This window comes from Trachymyrmex cornetzi, unplaced genomic scaffold (assembly GCF_001594075.2).
Source record: "Trachymyrmex cornetzi isolate Tcor2-1 unplaced genomic scaffold, Tcor1.1 scaffold11, whole genome shotgun sequence".
Lineage (NCBI taxonomy): Eukaryota > Metazoa > Arthropoda > Insecta > Hymenoptera > Formicidae > Trachymyrmex > Trachymyrmex cornetzi.
The window spans coordinates 1,197,332-1,218,264 of record NW_017295653.1 but is presented as its reverse complement, the minus strand read 5'-3'; the positions used below and the strand labels follow the sequence as shown (position 1 = coordinate 1,218,264).

At 32.6% G+C, this 20,933-nt stretch overlaps 1 protein-coding gene across 2 annotated transcripts in view; it reads right to left on the bottom strand.

Annotated features, from left to right (window-relative positions):
* trc (Serine/threonine-protein kinase tricornered) overlaps positions 1-20,565 on the bottom strand; it is a 154,577-nt gene extending 134,012 nt beyond the window's left edge. Inside the window, exons 1-2 of one of the 2 annotated variants that reach the window (XM_018509952.1) lie at positions 20,546-20,565; positions 5,541-5,671 (exon numbers count right to left, since the gene is read on the bottom strand). In XM_018509952.1, the coding sequence (XP_018365454.1) occupies positions 5,541-5,616 (76 nt within the window). In that variant the 5' untranslated portion in view covers positions 5,617-5,671; positions 20,546-20,565. Of the gene's footprint in view, positions 1-5,540; positions 5,672-15,882; positions 16,414-20,545 lie in introns of those variants that run through there. The other variant, XM_018509944.1, reaches the window with a different exon arrangement.
* Positions 20,566-20,933: the final 368 nt, after the last annotated feature.

The following is a 20,933-nucleotide window of genomic DNA, read 5'->3' as shown; positions in this document are numbered from 1 at the left end:
TAGGGAGGAACGGCTCTTGAACTTCCATACAATCCTCTTTGATTTTAGAACGTTGACTATGGCTAATTGAGGAAACGTCCCCTTTGATGTTACGTATGATAACTGTACATTCACTTAAGTAGATTATATTAACATATTCATGTTGCATCGGAAGCAAGATTAATCCTAATCCTTATATGAATCAGAATTAATTGGCTCATTCTCTTATTCTGTACATTCGTGATCGTGTTCGACCCAGATCGATAATTAGCCAAAACTTATAAAAATTACAAGATTTACGTATAAGCTTCGTATAAACTTTTGACAAAGTTAGATTAGACTTTCTTTTACTAATGTCGACTAAAACTTAAAAAGAAAAGTTACTTGAAAGATTTACGTAATTATGCGAATTGCGAAGTTTAACGCTTTAAGGAGAATTTCAAGATTCTAACTGTATTGATCGGTATCAGGGTAAAGATTGCTAAAAGTTATGAATATTAAAGTAACGTTAAACTTAGTAGATACTGAAAATGAAATGAATCCTTTCTATGCAAAGAGTACAGTTTTTTTTGCAACAACTCATGCATAAACAAACGACTCAACGTTTTGAAGTGCACTAAGGTATATATTTCAATAATCTCCATCACAAATCATCTGCTGCAAACCGGGATCACGTACGTATCCCTCAACTAACGGTCTTGAAAATGAAGAACGAGTAACGTATATAAATGATAAAATCAAGCGACAACCAAGGATTGAACCGACGCAACGTGATCACCATCTCTTTAGGGCAAGTTCAACGATCAACCTCCGACCTGGTAACAAGTTTTCCAGTATAAAAACCATCTCGGTTGTTCGCAAATCGTTGAATCTTTGAGATTTTCAAGACATTATAACAAACGTAGGAACGTCTTACATAGATAGGTCCCGTAAAATAAAACCTTTCCAACTGAACTTGGCAATACAATTTGATAAAAATTAGTGTGCTAATAATATTAAAATTCAATATAATATTAAATGTCAATATTAATGTTAATATTAATTGAAATTGTTTCGAAATATTGTAAAAAAATATGTATTTCCTCATTTTATATAAATAGACTTAAGCAGTTTAGTTTTAATTGTATTAAAAGATAAGTAAGATAAAAAATATTTCTCGCTTGCGATAGCGAAAAACTTAAAATTAAAATTATTATATTTTTGGATCCCTGCATGATTAATTCCTGATATATAGTACCGCTGTATATAGTACTGCTGATAGAAAAATCAATAGCAACCGATTTGACTGATTGTGAGTCACGTTCAACGCCAAGGATAAACAGCGATAAGATTAATTTGTTTATCTTTTTCCCTTCTCCCATTAACTAGCGTTATTTGAAGTTCGCGAAGCGTAAAGTGTCATTGCCATATGGTACGCAATGAATTCAACTGTCAAGATAACGAAAGTATGAATGTCGGTTGACATAGAATGATTCGGTTCGATATATTGGCCCAATAAAAATATTAAATAAAATACTAGCAAAAAAAGAAGACTTATGTTGAGACTTAACTCTTTTATTGTTATACTCTGTTTATCTATATATATTATTTTCATTTCATTCTGTTAATATATAAGTGTAACATCATTTCAATAATTAAATCAGTTTGGAAAAAGATCAGGAAATATTTATATAAATATTTTTTAAGATATTTTTTATTCTTTTAATATGAGATTAGTTTTATATTTTAACTCATATGCCCTAAAATTACATATAACATTCAAATTAATTCAACTGCAAAAAAACAGACATCAAAAAGAGATTAAAACTTTTATATGGGAAATACCAAGTACTCTCGGCAACAAAAAATGTTTGTTGTGACAATATCTTCTGATATCAACTTATTGCTAATATAAGTATTTATTCTTTTAGAAATTTTAATTCTTTAATTGTTAAAGACTATTTTCGATAGTATTAAATGGTATATAATTAATGATACGCCGATTAGACGGAAGGATTGGTCATTAAAATTACATCTCTATAACTCGCGAATACGTTACAAGCATCGTTGCACTTCGGAGAACTGAGAATGGCATTGGTTCACATCGTGGCACGACTGAATACGCGGCTCAGACGTACGTGGTTCAATGGACCCGCGCTGCATAATTCACGATTTGCAAAATTACGTGTTTCTGAGAATACACGCTGCGTGTACAACGTGACTTGATAAAGATACGTTTAAAGCATAGCTCACCATGCACGCCTTTCAAAAGAAGCATTATCGTGTCGGAGGGGGGGAGGGAGGGGGGATAGCCCGGGGAAATTAGAGAAGGGAGAGCCATTTTCTTCATTGAACATTAAATAGTTTGGAGAAAGCAAAGCGTGCCTATACTATTCTTCTCATCGCTCGTTCGCTGTTCATAATTGTGAGTTGAATGGATTTGTCACTGTGTGTGTAACAAGTAGCATCATCATAAATTATAATCTATATAAAATGATTACTGTAAGGCGTGTAAAAGACCTAGTGGTTATTTCGTAATACATACGTGTAGAGGAATAGTAAAGCATGTTGTATAGCGAAATACAAGTGCTTTGCTTTCGTATTCTTTGTTTAGTTTGTTGAAACCCTTGCATTTTTGTCATATATCCCACACTGAGAAAAAAAGTTTTGTCGATATATGACCAACAAAAAATTTTTCGTTGTCCTAACCAAAATTTGGTTATTCTAACCAAATTTTTGGTTAGGACAACAAAGTTTTTGTTAGAATATGTGACTAACAAAAACTTTTATGTTATTCTATCAAAAAATTTTGTTAGCATAACTAAATTTTGGTTAGGATAACGAAAAACTTTTTGTTGGTCATATATCGACAAAACTTTTTTCTCAGTGCACCCATTATCTACCTATATATAGCATATATAGCAAAAATGCGAGATATTTCAAAAAGTTTATTTTTTAATACGAAAACTAAATATTTCGGATTTCTAATATTTTTTTCATAGTAGTAGACAGTACAAAGATTTTACTGATATAGTTCGTTTATTTTAAACATAGTAAATAATACTTAATAAATTAAGTTTTTGATAGGTGCGGCGTATATACCGGAGTTACCCTTAATGAGTATTTTAGTGGTATGATATAATAAACTTAATCGCATATAAAAAAAAAGCTGTATTATCTTCCGCATTTACACGACGCGAGTGTACCGCAATATCCTCAAAATATTCGCCCGCAGTAGGAAAAATCCTTCGCAGAGGATATTATCCTGAGGCTCTGTGTGGACATGCACGGTCGAGCACGGTGGCATTGCACGCATGACGTTACATCGCAGTTAGATAAACCCTATTGAAACTTGACGTGGCCGCGAGTCGGACAGGACGTTGCGGCGTTGCAACGACCGTATGACTGCCGCATAAAGCTACGCAACGAGACTGCACAAGCAGCCGACAGTAGATTCAAATTAATTACGGCAATGACATCGTACCACCATGGAACGCAAAGGAAAAAAAGATTACGCGAGGTCGGAACTTCAATAACGTGCGATACGAGCGTAAAAAATGTTCTCTATATATATTCAAAGAATACGTTATGACTATCTTTTACAGCAGAAAACTGTTCCTGAAATTGATTTAGATAAAAAGTTTTAATCGTTCAAAGTGCTAAATTGAAAAATTTTACGAGAATTTTAATAGAAACGTGTATGTATTATGGTATGCGCAGCAGTGTGGACTACATTGGACGACTGGACCAGTCTGAATTTGGCTTGAACTAGCTAGGACCAGTTTAGACCACTCTGAGTTCAATGCTATATTGATGATTTATTAAAACATTCCGCAAATAGCGATCGTGATAAAGCTCATATTTCATATCATCTCATCATATATCACCTCATATTTTTTGCTAAATATAATTTGTAAATTTTCTGAATATTTTTTGAATATTTTACATTTTTTTGAAATGGAAAATTGCTATACGTAATAAAAAAAATTTTGGTAAAAACGAGAAGCGTTAAAAAGGTTACATTTATTCAGGACCTTCCCACGTTTTTTCGCAGAATTTTTTATACATGGAACATGGCTGCATATTTTTCAAGGCGAAGTCGAATTCAAGTCTAAACACGTTTTGAATGTGCTACGCGGAAGAAGAAAAGAATATGGTAAGGCAGCCTACGCGTTGAATCTGTCCATCTCGTTACCCTTCCGCGATCGCAATCTAATACGGAATGAAAGGCAAGGTAAGGCACCGTTTCGCGACGGTCACTGTTGAGAAGAGGTGGCTGGCGATTTCATCGTGTCGCGCTGCGAACTTCCGCAACGGGACGATTAAAGCGATTAATGAGCGAATTCTTTTCGCATAGAAACGAAGCTAGATGGAAAGTATACTGACTCTGAATAATATGAGAATTTGATAGTAACTTTAACCCACCGTCCGCAATTTACGTCTTTTTTGGCATAATTGAAATTTCACTCTCGAATTTTTCCGAAATAAAAAAGAAAACGCGGATTAAATAAAGATTTTAACATTTAAGTTAAAAAACTATTTGGTAATATAATAAAGATACACTGAGAAAAATTTCCAGACTTTATCCGTTCAAAATGTAACAAACGGATATTTCCGATAGATTTTGATCGTATTTATAGGACATATTTTATCGTTTCATAGGATATATTTTATCGGATAGTCCTAAAATTTCATCGAATCAAAATCTATTGGAAATATCCGTTTGTCACATTTTGAACGGATAAAGTCTGGAAATTTTTCTCAGTGTATTAAAAAATAACTCTGAATTTTTTTGAAGTTTTTTGAAAGCCTAGAGCAGTGAAAAAACTTAGGCTGGACAAAAAAGACCTAAATTATAGGAGGAAGTAAAATTATGATTGTAGATAGAGGATGAAAAATGAAGAAAATTGATATAGAGTAATAAATCTTTCCATTTATAAAATTTAATCAATTTTATGTAAATTAAAACCATTATAATTTTATAGAAATTACCTCAATATTAACACTATAACGCAATTATCTTTTATATGATGCAATTATCTTTTACCCACAAACTTTAGGTAAAACCGAGTTTCTGGCTTGTCAAATTAATCTAGACTTTGTTAATACCAAAAGATTTATACTATTAAAGTTTTAAATCATTATAATATTTAATTTCTAAATATTGATTTTTATTTGAATAAAATAAAATTTTGCAGCGATTATATACCTCAATGTTTTTGCGTTGCAAAGATAAAGTACCGCAGTATATATAATAGGATAAAATCCGCGAGCAATGTCCCGCATTAAAAAACCGATGAGATAAAGAACAAAACACACACACTCTGGAGAACAGCTGGAGAGCAGCAACGTGACTTTCATTCTTTGTGCTTATTCTTATGCAGCACGCAAGCACTGCACTTGAGTGCTGGCGCAAATCGGCCAATCCCGACACGAGATTTTTTGTCCCCTTTACTGCGTCGTACTCAAACGCAGTACCGAAATTCATCATTGGGAAAATTCCAGAAGATAGAACGTATGATATATCGTCACATCGATTCCCGATTGCATTTCAATTACGGTAAATAGGCGTGCAGACTCACCTTCTTGATTAGGATTGTTGGTATTCGGATGTGACGAAGTCAGGGAAGACGGTGTCTCGTCCTCAGCGACGCCCATCGTCGTAGCTGCCGTTTGCTGATGATGCGTCTCCACTTCAGTTGCCTCTTCGCACCTGTGCATCAATTATGAGACTTATAATAAATTCAGGTCTTCTTATATCTGAACAATAAAACGACTCTTATCAAGAAAGTTACATTATGTATTCTATAAAAATAAAAAATATGCTGTTTTTTTATTATGCAGTTTCACTTCTATAAAAAATTCTTCAGACAAACATTAAATATAGATAATCAAAGTTTTTTCTTAAATGTAAATTACTTCATTATATAATCGCATAAATCGAAAAATAAAAAGATATTAGAATAGTTTTTTCTGAATAAGAATGTATTGCAATTTTAATATTACTATACGAGTATATAATATAGTAATATAAAAGAATATCTGATAAAAATAATTTATAGTAATTAATTAGTTTAATCAGATTTATGAGAAGAAGACAAATGGATAATTATTGCGGTTCTTTATATTAGCGTTTTTCAATCTTCTTCAATTCACGACATATTAAATAATGAGCTAAATTTGTCAAGATAATTTTATTAGTTAAAATGAGATGTAACACAATATAATTTCAATAATTTACATAATTTTAAAAATATTTTTTACTTCACGACTTACTGACCTTTCAATTATTTTTAAATTTTTTTATTTCTTTTTACTTTCTCTAAAATTTTCGTAGCACATTTGAATATCATAAACCGGTTGAAAAACTCTGCTTTATATTATTACATAAATTGAGTCCCATTTAGTTTACTTTACAAAACTATTTTAATTTCCAAGATATAAAAAAATCACATAATTCATTGTAACACGTGCGATTCGACATGTGCCGACTTAGCTTTCATTTGTGCGCATAGTGATGTTGCATACTGCATTGCGCTGCCTCGGATGTTATTTGAAGCGCATTCGTATTAGATTTGTTTGTTCTACTTTATTTTCTTTGAAGAAAATAAATACAAAGAGTGTTTTTGTGTCATCCTACAACTCTACTATTTTTCTTGTTATTCTATAAACAAATTTATAAAAATAATTAAGCATAAGACACAGTTTATGATGATATTTTTATAAAAGTAAAACTCTCTATAATACATTCGTCAAGAAATTAATATAAAAACGAAAATAAAAATAATTATAAAGTAAAAAATGGAAGAAAAATAAATTAATAGTAAAATTAGAAATTAAGAAGAATTTGTTCTGGTAAATCTCTTAAAGTGCGTCAAAAAGAAAGAGAAAGAGAGTACCTATATGTTTAACTGTTTACATAATACTATATAATACCGTGCTCGTAAAACAACTAACAAGCGACCAGTAGAAATCGAACACCACAGTCGTATCACGAAGATTTCATGCCGATGGTCGAGCATCGTTGCATCTCACCGCATGCACCTACGCGTAACCCGGCGCACTGCAGCGGTCAGAGAAGCATTCATCGGATCACGGCTTCCGCCAATCTCCTCCCTAGTCTCTCTCTTCCTCTCTCTCTCTCTCGTTACTCATATTGTCGAAGCAAGGTAGACGCGTACGCACTTATTGTCGCGGTAATTACACACGTGCAATTACGTGCGCGAACCGGTGCGTCCACAGTGCAAAGTAGATTAGTGCACATGCAGCGTGTCATGCGTACATCGATGACACCGTCATCCAAGCGCGGTCCAGTTTGTGAAATAGAGACGACGTTGACGATGACGACGACGACGACGGCGACGCGCGGTTATAACGGTATGTTGACCTCCGACGCCAATTGCTGCCTGCTTGCAGAGCGCACGCGAATACGGACTGCACGCCGGAGAATGTGTGCAACGCGCATTTCGGATGAGCACAAACTATCGATTAATCGACGATGTACAGTGCGATGGGAACGATGCACACTTTTCCGCGATATATGAACTTCTATGTGCGAATTGAAATCGAGTGAATTGTGCATGTAACCACTGGCCATTTTTCGGGCAGGAAAAAATGCGAATTTATTATAACTCAATTTAATAAAATCAAGTAATTTTACTTCTCTCTTGCATAAACTTCTAATAATAAAACAATTTGCAAGTCAATTTTTCGATTAAAATAAAGATAATTTTTTTCAAATAATAGATTTAATAATTCTTTTTAAATATAAGCAATTAATGTTAACCATTTAAATATTAAAAGAAGAAAATCGTTCATGTTAACATTCGCATTATACATTTTATATACGTACATATTAACCAGATTGAAGCAAATTCTTTCGTCGATTAAAGGTCAATTAACAATACTTTTATTTCAAATTTTCTTTTCAATCGGCGGGAATTAATCGTTATCTTAGGCGACGCTAATAAGTTCACCCTACAAGCAAAATATAAAACATACATTTATAATTAAAATATAATGAACAGAATAATTTCTTGTACAGATATTTCGTATAAAATAACCATTAAATATGTTGAGAAAACAAGGCTAACTGGCATTCGGCCTTGGTGTTGTTTGGTAAAACGCGACCTCGAACACAAGGCTCCGCGCGCAGTATTGTCATTCGCGCATCGAACTCGAAGTAGTCCGTTCGTAGTTCTCTCCGCGTGTCACCATATTACCTATCGAAAGACGATTATTTCCTATGGACAATTACTTCGATTTGCAACTTGTGCAATAAATTATCTCCCGCAATTAACGACTATTCATTTCAAAATTGAAAATTTTGACGCGCAGTTTGCAGAATTGGATATGTGTAGATATACGAATTTATATCAAAATATTTAAGCATAAATCCGCTTTGATTGAATATAGGATTTCTCTTATTTAATTATATTGTATCTTCTCGTTGATCCAATTTCGTATAATTGTTTAATTTCATAAATCTTCTATAAAACAAATATGTCGCACGGATTTAAATATATCACTTAAAAATTAAAGCAATAGGGGAAACGGAAATTTTCAAATATATACCTATGCGATATTTGTCCTGCAAACAATAATTACCTCAACAATGTTTAAATTCGAGTGTATATATGTATTTTGCATCGAGCTTTAAATTTTTCTCTGATTTAAACGCAATTTGATTATCGATTTTCCGATTGAGAACGCGGGATAATACTACACGAATCGCTATAAATGTACTGAATATCTTGAAACAAAGAATTTCGATCGTTATGTTAATTTGAGGGATTTGCGGTTGCAAATTACAGAGCTTCATAGTTATTATCTGATCGCTTATCCGAACGTTTCGCGTTATTTTCGCGATCACATTTCAATAGGAAATTCTATCGATGATCGTAAATGTAAAATAATAAAGTGCGCGTCGGGTGCGATACCTCTGTGAAGTTGGCACCTCATTTTACAAAAAATGAAATTTTGGTCGCAGTTCCGAATGCACCCCGAAGAGTTCTGGAGTTCCTGCCCAAAATTAAGAAGAGTTCCGGCGAATTAATATTAAAAAAAAAAAATTAAAAATTTGAGAAGCTAACTTCACAAAACGCGGAACGAAAATCGCGATATCTTCTAAACCATTAGTCCTAGCGCTTAAAATGATAATAACTTTCGATAGAACTCTTGGGGTGCTATCCAGAACTGTCAACAGAACTGCCGTAGTATTAAAAAATTTTTTGTCCCTCAGATGTAAGAGAATCAGACATTGAAAAAATCACAATATCTCTTAAACCGTTGGTAACGCTTTGAGCATATTAATAACTCTCGTTAGAACTCGTGGAGTGCTACCCAGAACTGTCAATAGAATTGCCATAACTTTTAAAAAATTTTTAACCCTCAGGTGTTAGAAATTTTTCGATGTGACAAACGAAAAATCACGATATCTTTTAAATCGTTGGTCGTAGCGCTTCGAGCGTTAATAACTTTCGTTAGAACTTGTGGAGTGCTACCCAGAACTTTCAATAAAATTGCCAAAACTTTTAAAACATTTTTCCCCCTCGGATGTTAGAAATTTTTCGATGTAAGAAACGAATGTTATTAATGCTCGAAGCGCTACGACCAACTGTTTAAAAGATATCGCGATTTTTTCAATGTCTGATTCTCTCACATCTGAGAGGGACAAAAAATTTTTTAACACTACGGCAGTTCTGTTTACAGTTCTGGATAGCACCCAAGAGTTCTATCGAAAGTTATTATCATTTCAAACGCTAGAACTAATGGTTCAGAAGATATCAGAAACTGGATAGTTTTTCTTGGGTAGATTAATTAGACAGTAACTATTCAAAACTTGTCCAGAAAATACTGACTATTGTTTGATGGCCAGTTACTGGCCATAAACTATGCACGAAAAAATAGTAATAAAATACTAGGCAGTTTCTGTCCAGTATAAATTCTAAAAATACTAGACGCAGTATTAAATATAACTTATTAAGCTATTTATGCAAGAATTGTTAAAAAATTTTCAGAAAGCAGATCATGAAAATATACTTATTATAATTTTATATGATTAATTGTTTGCCATGAAATGTTACAAGTAAATTATTATTTAATTAAATTTTGAAATTTATTAGTTGTATAAATAATAAAAAAACAACAAAAAAAGTAAAATAAAACTATGATAATTAAAATATATTATGTATCAATATTTTAAAAATATAAAATTTTTACTTAAGTTCCTTCATGGTGTTTAAGTATATCTTATACGAATAATGAAGATATTTCTATAACTCTGTACAAATTTATAAGAAATAAAAATAAATTATCGATAAAACATAGTAAAAGTTATTCAAATTAGTAGTTATATTACTATATTTTTTCTTTTTTGAATATTTTTTAATGAAATTTTACGATTAATTTCTATTTGTATTTCCAAGATTAAATATTATATGAACTAATATATGAGAAAAGTGATATTCGAGATTTAATTTCACATTTTAATACTATAGCATTTAATGTTATGGCAGTAAAATATGAAATATTTTATTATGAGATAGACAGATATATTTTAACTAATTATTTAATCATTTAATTTATTTTATGAAGAAAAAAAATGATTCATGATATTTGTTTCATAATAAATATATAAATTAGTTCTATTTCATTTTTCATATTCCATCCTTATTTATTGATGAAATTATTTTTATACTATTTTAAAACATAGAATATTTAATAAGGTTATTCAATCTCGTCTCATATGTAATATTGCGAAGTGTTGCACTGCAATTGTGTAATATGTACTTTAATAATATCAGATGGAAATAATTGTTTGCATTTCTTGCAACTAGTTAAATATATTCTTAAATTTCTAACTAAATATGACTATTGAAATATATTATGTTTATATACTGAGAAGAAATATACTAAATTTTTAATAAATATTTGTTTGAACTATTAGCTGGAAATATTTACTAAACGTAAATATATGTTTATATTATATTTGATGCAAGAACTATTAATTTAATTTAATTATTATTTTCTTTATTTACTAAATATTTATTTACCGTAAGTAAATGATAAGTTAATAAGTACTTATTAAAATACTTATTAATTAAATATTTACTTACGACAAATAAAAAAATGATAGTTGAATCAAATTAATAGGTTTTGTCAAATATAAATACATTTATACATTTAGTAAATAGTATACATGTTTCTGTTAATGTAAATGTGAAACTTTAACTTCAATATCTCATTTAATATACTTTTCGATATGGAATTCATGTAATGACTATAAATAAGAATAAAAATACAATTCATGACAATGAATTATCCCATCATGAAACTTTCCCATCTCCTATTTTCAAGAAATCAACGACGATATACGATGACTCATTTGTATGACCTTGTAAGAGTTAAATATAGCTGATACAACAAAAAAAATATCGCGCGCACATTCACCTTATATGCATCAGCTCAATAGCACGTTTATCTTTTTTCGTTGCAAATGTATACTAAGAATATCTTTGAACCTATTGATATTAATATCATCCTTTAGAAAAAGTTATCAGTCATAATTTTTAAGCCAATTTATTTTTGTAGAAAAAAATATAATGGAAGAAGAATATAAAAACTCTGTGATAAAAACTTTACTTTTTATTTCGTCTTTTTTGTGAATAATAAAAAACGATTATAATTTTAACGTGCAGATTGAAAATAAGAAACAAGAAATAATAATATTCAATATTGTTATATTATTATCAGTAAAACACCGATAATTCACTGCAAAAATTGAATAGTCTATATAAGAGTTACTTAGGCAAGACTTATGATCGATAAAAGCATGCAGAGGTCAATGAAACTCAAGCCATTGCAGCGAGTCAAAACAAACTGCACGACTAAAATTGAAATCGAAAGTAAACGTCAATTGCGAGTCGTGATTATTTCTCTAACAATGCGACAGCCGACAGAGTTTCATGTGATTTTTTTTTAAATAAAGTCGCGTAAACAACTCTGGCGCGATAGATCACGTTTTTCAAATTCGTTTAATGATGAATTCGTGTTCTCATAAAATTACATGCTTAATCACATGAATATAATAATTTTTAAATAATTAAATCTCATTTATAATAATTACAATTATCTGCAAGTGTAATTTATTATCACTGTTTTACTGAAGACTTATAGAGTATTGTGTATTTTTTATATATACCCCTTATTGATTTATATAATTTTAAAAAATTTAGGATATTATATTTATATAAAATTATAAAATTTATAATTAGTAATAATAATAATGTTATTGCAATTTTTTTGCATTATTGAACATAAAGCTTGATATATAAAAATCTTAGATCGCTAAATTAGAAAAAAGTCAAAAAATTAATAATTATAAACTGGAATGTCTTTTTCTTTCACATATATTGTACTATTTTCTGATAGATATTTTTTTTAATTATGGTGTACAATATATTATATAAATGAACATAACAAAGATCAAAAGCTGTGCCATTTTATTTAAATCAAAACGCAAGCAAGTTACGAGTAACAATCTGTTTGCTACAGTATGCATACTCTGAAATCGATGTTCTCTAGGCATTTGCGAATAGTTTGCGCTCGATCGTCTCGTTCATATTAAACAGCTTGCATTACAGTTTGATGAAAGCAAACAGTTTGCCCATAGTATTAGCGAACATTCGCGAAGCCGTCCGTAGTGGACGCAGTTTAAAACCATAAGAAGTTCCTCAAAGATAAAACTGACATTGCGCTGCAATTTTCTTATCGCACCTATGATAGTATAATAACTTTATTCGTTATTACGCGCAGGCACACTCACGTAGTAACGTCGCCACGGTCACATGAATCGATTGAATTTCCTGTTTCTTTATCTTCTACTCGCGATACCACTAACATTTATTCGGTCGCATTCCGCGAACAATTCAATATTACAGCTTTGGCCAAAAATATTAGGCTCCTTATTAACCATTAGATATTTAAAAAGTCTTAGCTCAAAAATTATTTATGGCATTTGCTATAAATTATCCTTTGTTTCAAGAATCCTTTAAACTTATGTATAATGCTGGTAACCGACAGATAATAATGCACGCTGAAAAAAATATTAAATTTATACTAAATTTCAATAAATATTTATAAATAGTACTCACATTTACTCATAGTAAGTAAATAAATATTTGCTCAATAAGAGAAATGATAGTTAAATCAAATTAATGGTATCAAATATACGCATATATATCATCACATTTAGTAAATATTTAGTTGGTATTACTCAAACAATTGATTAAAATTTAATATATCTTTTCCAGTACAAGTAAAAGAATTCCAGATAAATGAAAAATATAAGCGCCTATTTTTACTCAAGATTATATATTAATTGTAACTATACAAGTGGCACTATACAATCGTGATCTTAAAATATGAATCGAGCAATGGAATGCGTAGACTAGCACGTAATCGTTGTCGGTTTCCCATCACGTTTCTGAAAACGTTTCGCGAAGAGAGAATTGGCAGAGCACAGCTCCGTCGTAAAACAGCTCTCTCGCTCAATCCTCGTTTCGTACCCCATCTCGTTTTCTTCCTCTCTCATCCACATGTCGAGACTTCAGGTCGTTTCTCTCCCGGCCAACGACCGTCCACCTTCAGTTTTGTATCCCCCAGACAACGCGCGCCTTATACGTCGACAGGTAGATGCAACGTTCGAGATATATACGCGTCCAGGGTGGTCTGACGATAAGGACCGAGAATCGTACAGGACCTCTCTTCGTCGGTGTTGTCGCTTAGAGCTACGCTTCCGTATGGATCACGCTTAATCTTCGTCCGTTTCTCGGGTCCTAAGTCCGAATTGGTTAAATTGGACTGAATGAGTCTGATGCACATTTATGGTACCTCCTTTCAACAATTGTATTAATTAGAAATTAGAAAATCATTCAGTATTATTCATATTATACGGCTTACGGTTAATTAATAAATTATGTTATAAAAAAGTATGGAAAAAATACAATATATTACATCGAAAGCTTTAATCCTAATCATACATATGATAGCTTACTTTACATTTTTAAGATTTTATTGTGCATAAATATATTATTTAAATTTAATTAAATATTAAAATAATACTTCAATAAATAGGTAAAGAATCGATTAAAATTTTTTCATATATTTCTAATATGATTAAAATATGATAATAAGAAAAATTGTAACAATTATTGTATAATATATCATTGTATAAATTTACAATATTTATTTCTTATGACCCCTGTTTGGGAATAATTACAAGATAGATAAAAATTAATTCAATTTAATCACCCAAGAAACAGATAAAGATAACAACAGATAAGTATCTATCGAATACGCGGATATTTTATTTATATTTATCCTTGTCAAATATTTTTTATCGAATAGTCTTAATGTCTCGTCACAATACCCCCTGGAATTTTTCACCCTATTTGCATTCTTCAATCTCACGTCAGTTTTCCAATTGATCTCTTCTTGTACTTCGATCTTTAGCTCTCTTCTTTCTCACATCTCTTGCTCCGGTTATGTATCCTGTGCAACACATCTTCGCGACCAGACGGGAAGGGAGCGTGACAAGAAAGTGTAGGGAACAAAGGGATGAGGATAGAAGTGGCGTAAGTGGAGAAAGGGGGGAGGGAGTAGATTGGCCCTTTGCAAAAAGCAGGATCCAAAGTGTCGGTCGACCGGTTTCGCGCGCGCATGTACCTGTCACGTATATCCCCTTAAATGCGACGCCACAGAGAGAGAGAGAAAGAGAGGGGGGGGAGGGAGAGAAAGGGGAGAGGGAAGGGAGAGGGGGAGAGGGAGAGAGAGAGAAAGAGAATAAATAAATCTTTATTAGCTTCTCTCAGCTATTTCAAATACAACTCTTACCAACACACACAATCTTAAATATAATTATTATTAAATTAATATAATTTTACAAATCTAACAATAAGTAACATTCATGACTACAGCGTGAAGCAGAGAAAACTCATCAGTTAGCGCTCAGTATAATTCTTTAATATGATTGCTTCCTACACTTAGATCCAGCGAAGAAATAAAGGCAGGAACCAATCATATTAAAGAATTACTAAGCGCTAACTGATTAGTTTTCTCTATTGAACGCAGTCATTAAATATTACATATTCTCTTAACATTCGAATAAGAGAAAGGGGGGGAGGAGAGAAAGAGAGAGAGAAAAGGAGATCGACACATGTGTATATACACACACACACAGAGGTCGAATGGAAAAGTGGCGTGCGCACTCACACCGGCGCGCATGCACGCGCGAGCGTAGGCGACGTCGTTATACAGGGTGTCCGAGAATTACTGGACTTAGATACGTTTCCTTGGAGTCGCGAGAGGAGCTCCAGGATCGATTCTTGTTCGCGAAAATGTCCTGAATGCCGATCTTATCCCTAGAACTGTTACCGTACAACTTACAAGGCACATACAGCTCGAGATAGACAGAACTCTACCCCGAAATAATCTACGGAGTAAAGAATTCGGGACGTCGCTTGCCATTCAGAATAGACTTTACTCTCGCGAGATTTTTGTATTTGAATTTTATGGTGACAGTAATTAAAATCCTGAATAAAAATGTAAAAAGGATCAATTAATTCTCAAAAAGAAATTCATTCCAAGTTTCCCAAAGCAACGTGTCCGTTTGTTAATTCCGAAGCACCTGGTACATTCGCGTTTACAAGGTGCATACACATACATTCACATACAGGTTTATAGAATACGAGGAACTGGTCTGTTTATAACAATACCGCCAACGAGGCCGAATCGCGCGACATGAACGGAAACCCTTTTCTCTCGAAAACCATCGCTCGTCGCAGCTTCGCGATCCGGCGGAGCGTTTCGCTCGCAAAACGAACGAGAGGGAATCTCGCGTGACAAACGTATGCACATACTCACATGTTAATACACGGCTGTGGACCGCATTCGTGGGCAGGAGGACGTTCCGTGGTTGAATGTAGACGTGACACGACCGTTGTCGCGCGACCGCCGCTCCCGGCCGCTATTCCGCGCGTATTATGCGCGAGAAGGTACGTCACTGACGCTACGATTCGCTTCTCCCCTGCCTCCCCCGTCGGCGGAGGATATCGTCACTCGCGGTACACGCCACGGGCGCACTCAGGTATCGCCCGTTACTACTACAATCGCGCACTCCCGAACTCGTTCGCTCGGCCAGGTTCGCGCGACGCGACGCGACGCGATGCAGCACGACGGACGCGACGGCGGGCGTTCGACGGCCACTCCGTTTTGTACCCCTCCGTAAACGCCGCGAGGAAGAGGTCTCTTTTCGTCCGGAGGGAGGACCACTACGCGACAATACGCGGAACCCCGAGGATAACTGTCGTCGCTCCTCTCGTGCGCGTAGCCGTAGCGTGCGGAATGCGTTCACACGATGCGGTGCACGCGCGCTCTCGCCACGCAGAACGCCGAAAATCCCGGAGCAGATATTGACAAATACCCGGACTCGGCGTCGTGCGACACCGTCGGCTAACGGTCTCGCTCGCAACGGCATGCTTAGCGCCATCGCGCGGCCGTTCCCGCAACTAGCGGTACCCGGCGCATCCCGGGATCCATTCATTGAGAAAATATTACTTCTACAATATACACGTCCAAATTAGATTATAATTGTTAATCTAATACACGAATAATATTCAATCTATATTAATGCATAGTGAAGATTAATTCTATCACAGATTCATGTAGATTAACTTTAATCTCAATTTAAATTGTACGAAATTGCTCAGAGTCGAACGATATCTTTAATAGTGTCCCGTCGATATCAATAGGATTCCAAGGGACAGAATACAATTGAAAAACAATGATATTATCGACAATTGATATTTTGCGATTATTAAATATAATTCCCAGAGGATAACATATGCGTGTCTGAAAGACATCTAAAAGAGACGTCTTGAACTAAACGTTTTTAAGACTTTTCCAAAAGATAAAAAGTTCTGGAGCATGTGTAGTAATTTACATTATCGACTGCAAATTTTATTTATTTATACCGAGCATGGCATACATATAAATAAAATTTGCAATTAATAATATAAATTGATGATTTAACTTACTTTATATTTACAACCTAGCAATATGTACATATTAGTTATATTACAAACTATTTTATTATATTATTCTTCAATAGTTATCTAATTAATATATTTTCACTAGCATATATAATTTCAAATTTACCGTCTTAAAGGTATTAATTATCATTAATTATCATTAAAGTTATACATTTAATTTGTATCGTATGTTTATTTCTAATGCAACAATACCGAAGAACATTAAATATCTACTTAATTGTGAATTTTTTAAAAAGGTAAGTTTGTGTGTGTGTGTGTGTGTGTGTGTGTGTGTGTGTGTGTGTATAAATAACAAGAGACATTTGTGTTTTACTTTTTAATTTGATACAATTAAATTTGATTAGTTAAGATTGTAGCATCTGGGTTTCAATTTTTCATTTGATATATTAATTTTTTTCAAAGAATAATAATTTTTGACAGAGAATTAAAGTTGCAATTACTTGGATTGAAATCAGAAAACCTTCAATAAGAATATCCTCGAAGAAAAATTATAATTTGTATTAATTAGGTTGGATACTTGTTAGTAAAATTTAACTAGATTAGTTAAGATTGTAGTATCTGGGTTTTAATCTTTCATTTGATGTATTAATTTTTTTCAAAGAATAACAATTTTTGACAGAGAATTAAAATTGCCATTATTTAAGTTGGAATAAGAAGACCTTCAATAAAAATATATATATCCTCAAAGAAAAATTAAAACTATTATTAATTAAGTTGAATATTTAGGTTTTATTCAAGAAACATGAATGTTTAGCGCCTTTTTTTACCTTTTTTAAAAAAATTTACAAAAAATATCACTATCAAATAGAACAATTTTACGTTTATGTATTGATGAAAGAAACCAATCTCGGAGATAAATTGCGCTTCCGTTTTGTTTCTTAGAAATAAAATGAGTGCAAAATTCATACTACACGGTGCAGTATGAATGGTCCTAGTTTTCACCCAGGGTTCGAACCGGGTCAGAATGTAAAAACTAACCAACTACAGTTGAATATTCCTCTGTCATAGTCGAATGACATAAGGACCGCATACGATTCGTTATAAATATACAACTTTACAAATATTTTCTAAAGATGTCAAAATTTATGCAAAAATCATTTAATAATTTTTATATACTTATAAAAGTGATGAAAATTAATTCAGAACGCGAATGGCGTATATATAGTAAGGTTACCCAAAACTAAGGTGTGTACTAAGGGTTAAATAAAGTTATTTAAAGTATATACTTTAAATAAAAAATATAAGAGTTATTTAGTATTTATTATTTTAAATAACTACACTTCTGATTTATTTCTTATTTAGCGTTTTAAATAAGTTTTCCGAACCTATTTTATCTTTTTTATTTTAAATAAGTCGTATCAGTTTTTTTTATCGATTCCTACGATTTTATATTTTAAATAAGTTTCTCAAACTTATTTTATATTTTTTATTTTAAATAAGTCGTAATAGTTATTTTACCGAGCCATAATCGGCATTATATAACTAAGTTTAAAGAATTTTGGAAACACAGAATAATTTGCAGCAACAGTGTCTTAAAACAGTAGTGTCTTAAATTAATTTTTTAGCTGCAAAATTAAATAATGATTAACAAGATATTTAATACTTTTAACCAAAGCTGTATTGAGCGCAAATTGTTTCACAATATATATTAAGAAAATTTGCATATATCTTTATAAAGGATGTATAGAATATTATCAACCTTTGTTTAAGTATAAATCATTTAAAAGTACAATGAAAATTCAAACATAATGTACCGTTAAAATATCAAAAACGGCTTACACACGCAAATAATTATCAATTACATTTATAAAAAGAACCGCGCAAGTAATATAGGATTAAACTAGTGCCAGATATGCCACAAAGCAAAGCGCGAAATGTACGATGATACCCGTTCGTAAAAATCATGTAAAATATGAATAAATGAATAAACCGTGAATATTTTTCATACACAATAGTATGATATCTAAACGGCGAGGGGTGGGAGAGCGTCAAGCGCGCTGCTCGGCGTGGTGGACCAATGTTTAAAAACTTATTTAATTTTTCAAGATATAGATTCAATAGATAGAATCTCTAGAAAGATATTTCCAAAACGGTGAGAGGGCTTCTTGTCAGAGCAAAAGCTTGTCGATAAATGATGGAAATTGAAAACAGGTATATGTTGTTACGTATAATATGCGTTTTTAAACATTGACCCCGTTTTTTCGGTACAATACTTTTTTTTTCAATTTAATTTTATTTATATTTATACATAGATGTACTCTTACTAACCACTGACTTAATCTATTTTACGATTTTAAAAAACTTATCCAGTTGATTCCACTTTTTTCATCTTTAAACGAAGAAACTAGAAAGTTTCGACAACTATCATGTAAAGGAGACGTAATTACGTAATATTTAACAATTTATTTAATGTAATATATTGTTCAACCTTTGACATAGTTTCTTCGTGCTTATTAAAAAATATAATTTTCGAGTTACTAAATAATTAAATTTTTTGGACAGTCAATACTTGAATGATTATTTGTTTTGTCGTTTAGAATGTCGATTTTAAGATATTGAAACATATTTTTTCATAAAATATTTTTGTTTTAGAGTTTTACATTTTTGTGTAAAAAAGTACATTTTTCTCATTTTGTTAACTATATTTAGTTGTAACAATTTATATACAATTTGCTATAAATGTACAACTTGACAAGTACTTTCTAAAGATGTCGAGATACACGTAAGAACCATTAAAAAATTTTTATATACTCGTAAAAGCGACGAAAGTTAAAGTATACAATTTAAATAAAAAATTAAAAGAATTATTTATACGATTAGTATTCATTATTTTAAATAACTACACTTCTGACTTATTTCTTATTTAATATAGTATTGAACAAGTGCCAGAAATGCCAAAAGCAAAGCGCGAATGTACTACGATAGTAAGTACGAATAATTTGAATAAAGATTATGTAAAAAAACCACGGTAGTAAAAACCTCTTTTTACTTTTTGCCTTTTGACATCACATTCTATAATTAATACGAAATATTTGAAATAATAAAATAATATCAAATACGTTCCACCGATGTATAACAATGTAATAATGTAATAATGTAATAATGTAATAACAATGTAAAAGGTGGGGTATGGTATTCAAATAAATAATTACCCGGAGCTCGACAACGATCGTGAACGTTCATCGACAAGATCGTGAGAAAATTCAACTGCCACACGCATTGTTTTACACACGATCAATTCTGCGTCCCGAACAAAGCATCGCAGACACTTGTCGCACTCGCGCATTTGAATTGACGAAATTGACGACGAAAGACGCTGTACGTTTGCGAGAGCAGCCGTGCTACGAGTCGCGTGAAATCCGTAAAACATCGTCACAACGCGCGGAATTTTTGCGGAATGGACTGTATGACTACTGCCTAAAATACGATCCCGAATGCCAAGACGGCGCATAATGGGTCAAAAACGAAATGCGTACCTGACAAATCCGATCCAATTACTTAGCCTTGCCTTTGTGTCCGAACAGTGACGATAGAAAGTTCGTGGCCGTTGCTGGACACTTTGAAGATCCTTTGGGTAGGCATCCTCCGCTTTCGTCTTCTCCCTTTACTGCACCTGAAACACATTACACATACACATGAGACTCAATTCGCACGAAAATATATATTCATATAATTTCGACGAGCCGGGTCGAAAAGAAAATTCACCTCATTTAGCCCCCGGTATTCCGCGAACGCGGCTAACTTCGCGATTTCACTGTGCTCGATCGCAACGAAAAGCACGAAAGAGGCGATCGAGAACATTCATCGACAAGATCGCAAGTTAATCCGGCTTCCGCACGCATTATCTCACGCACAAATAATCCC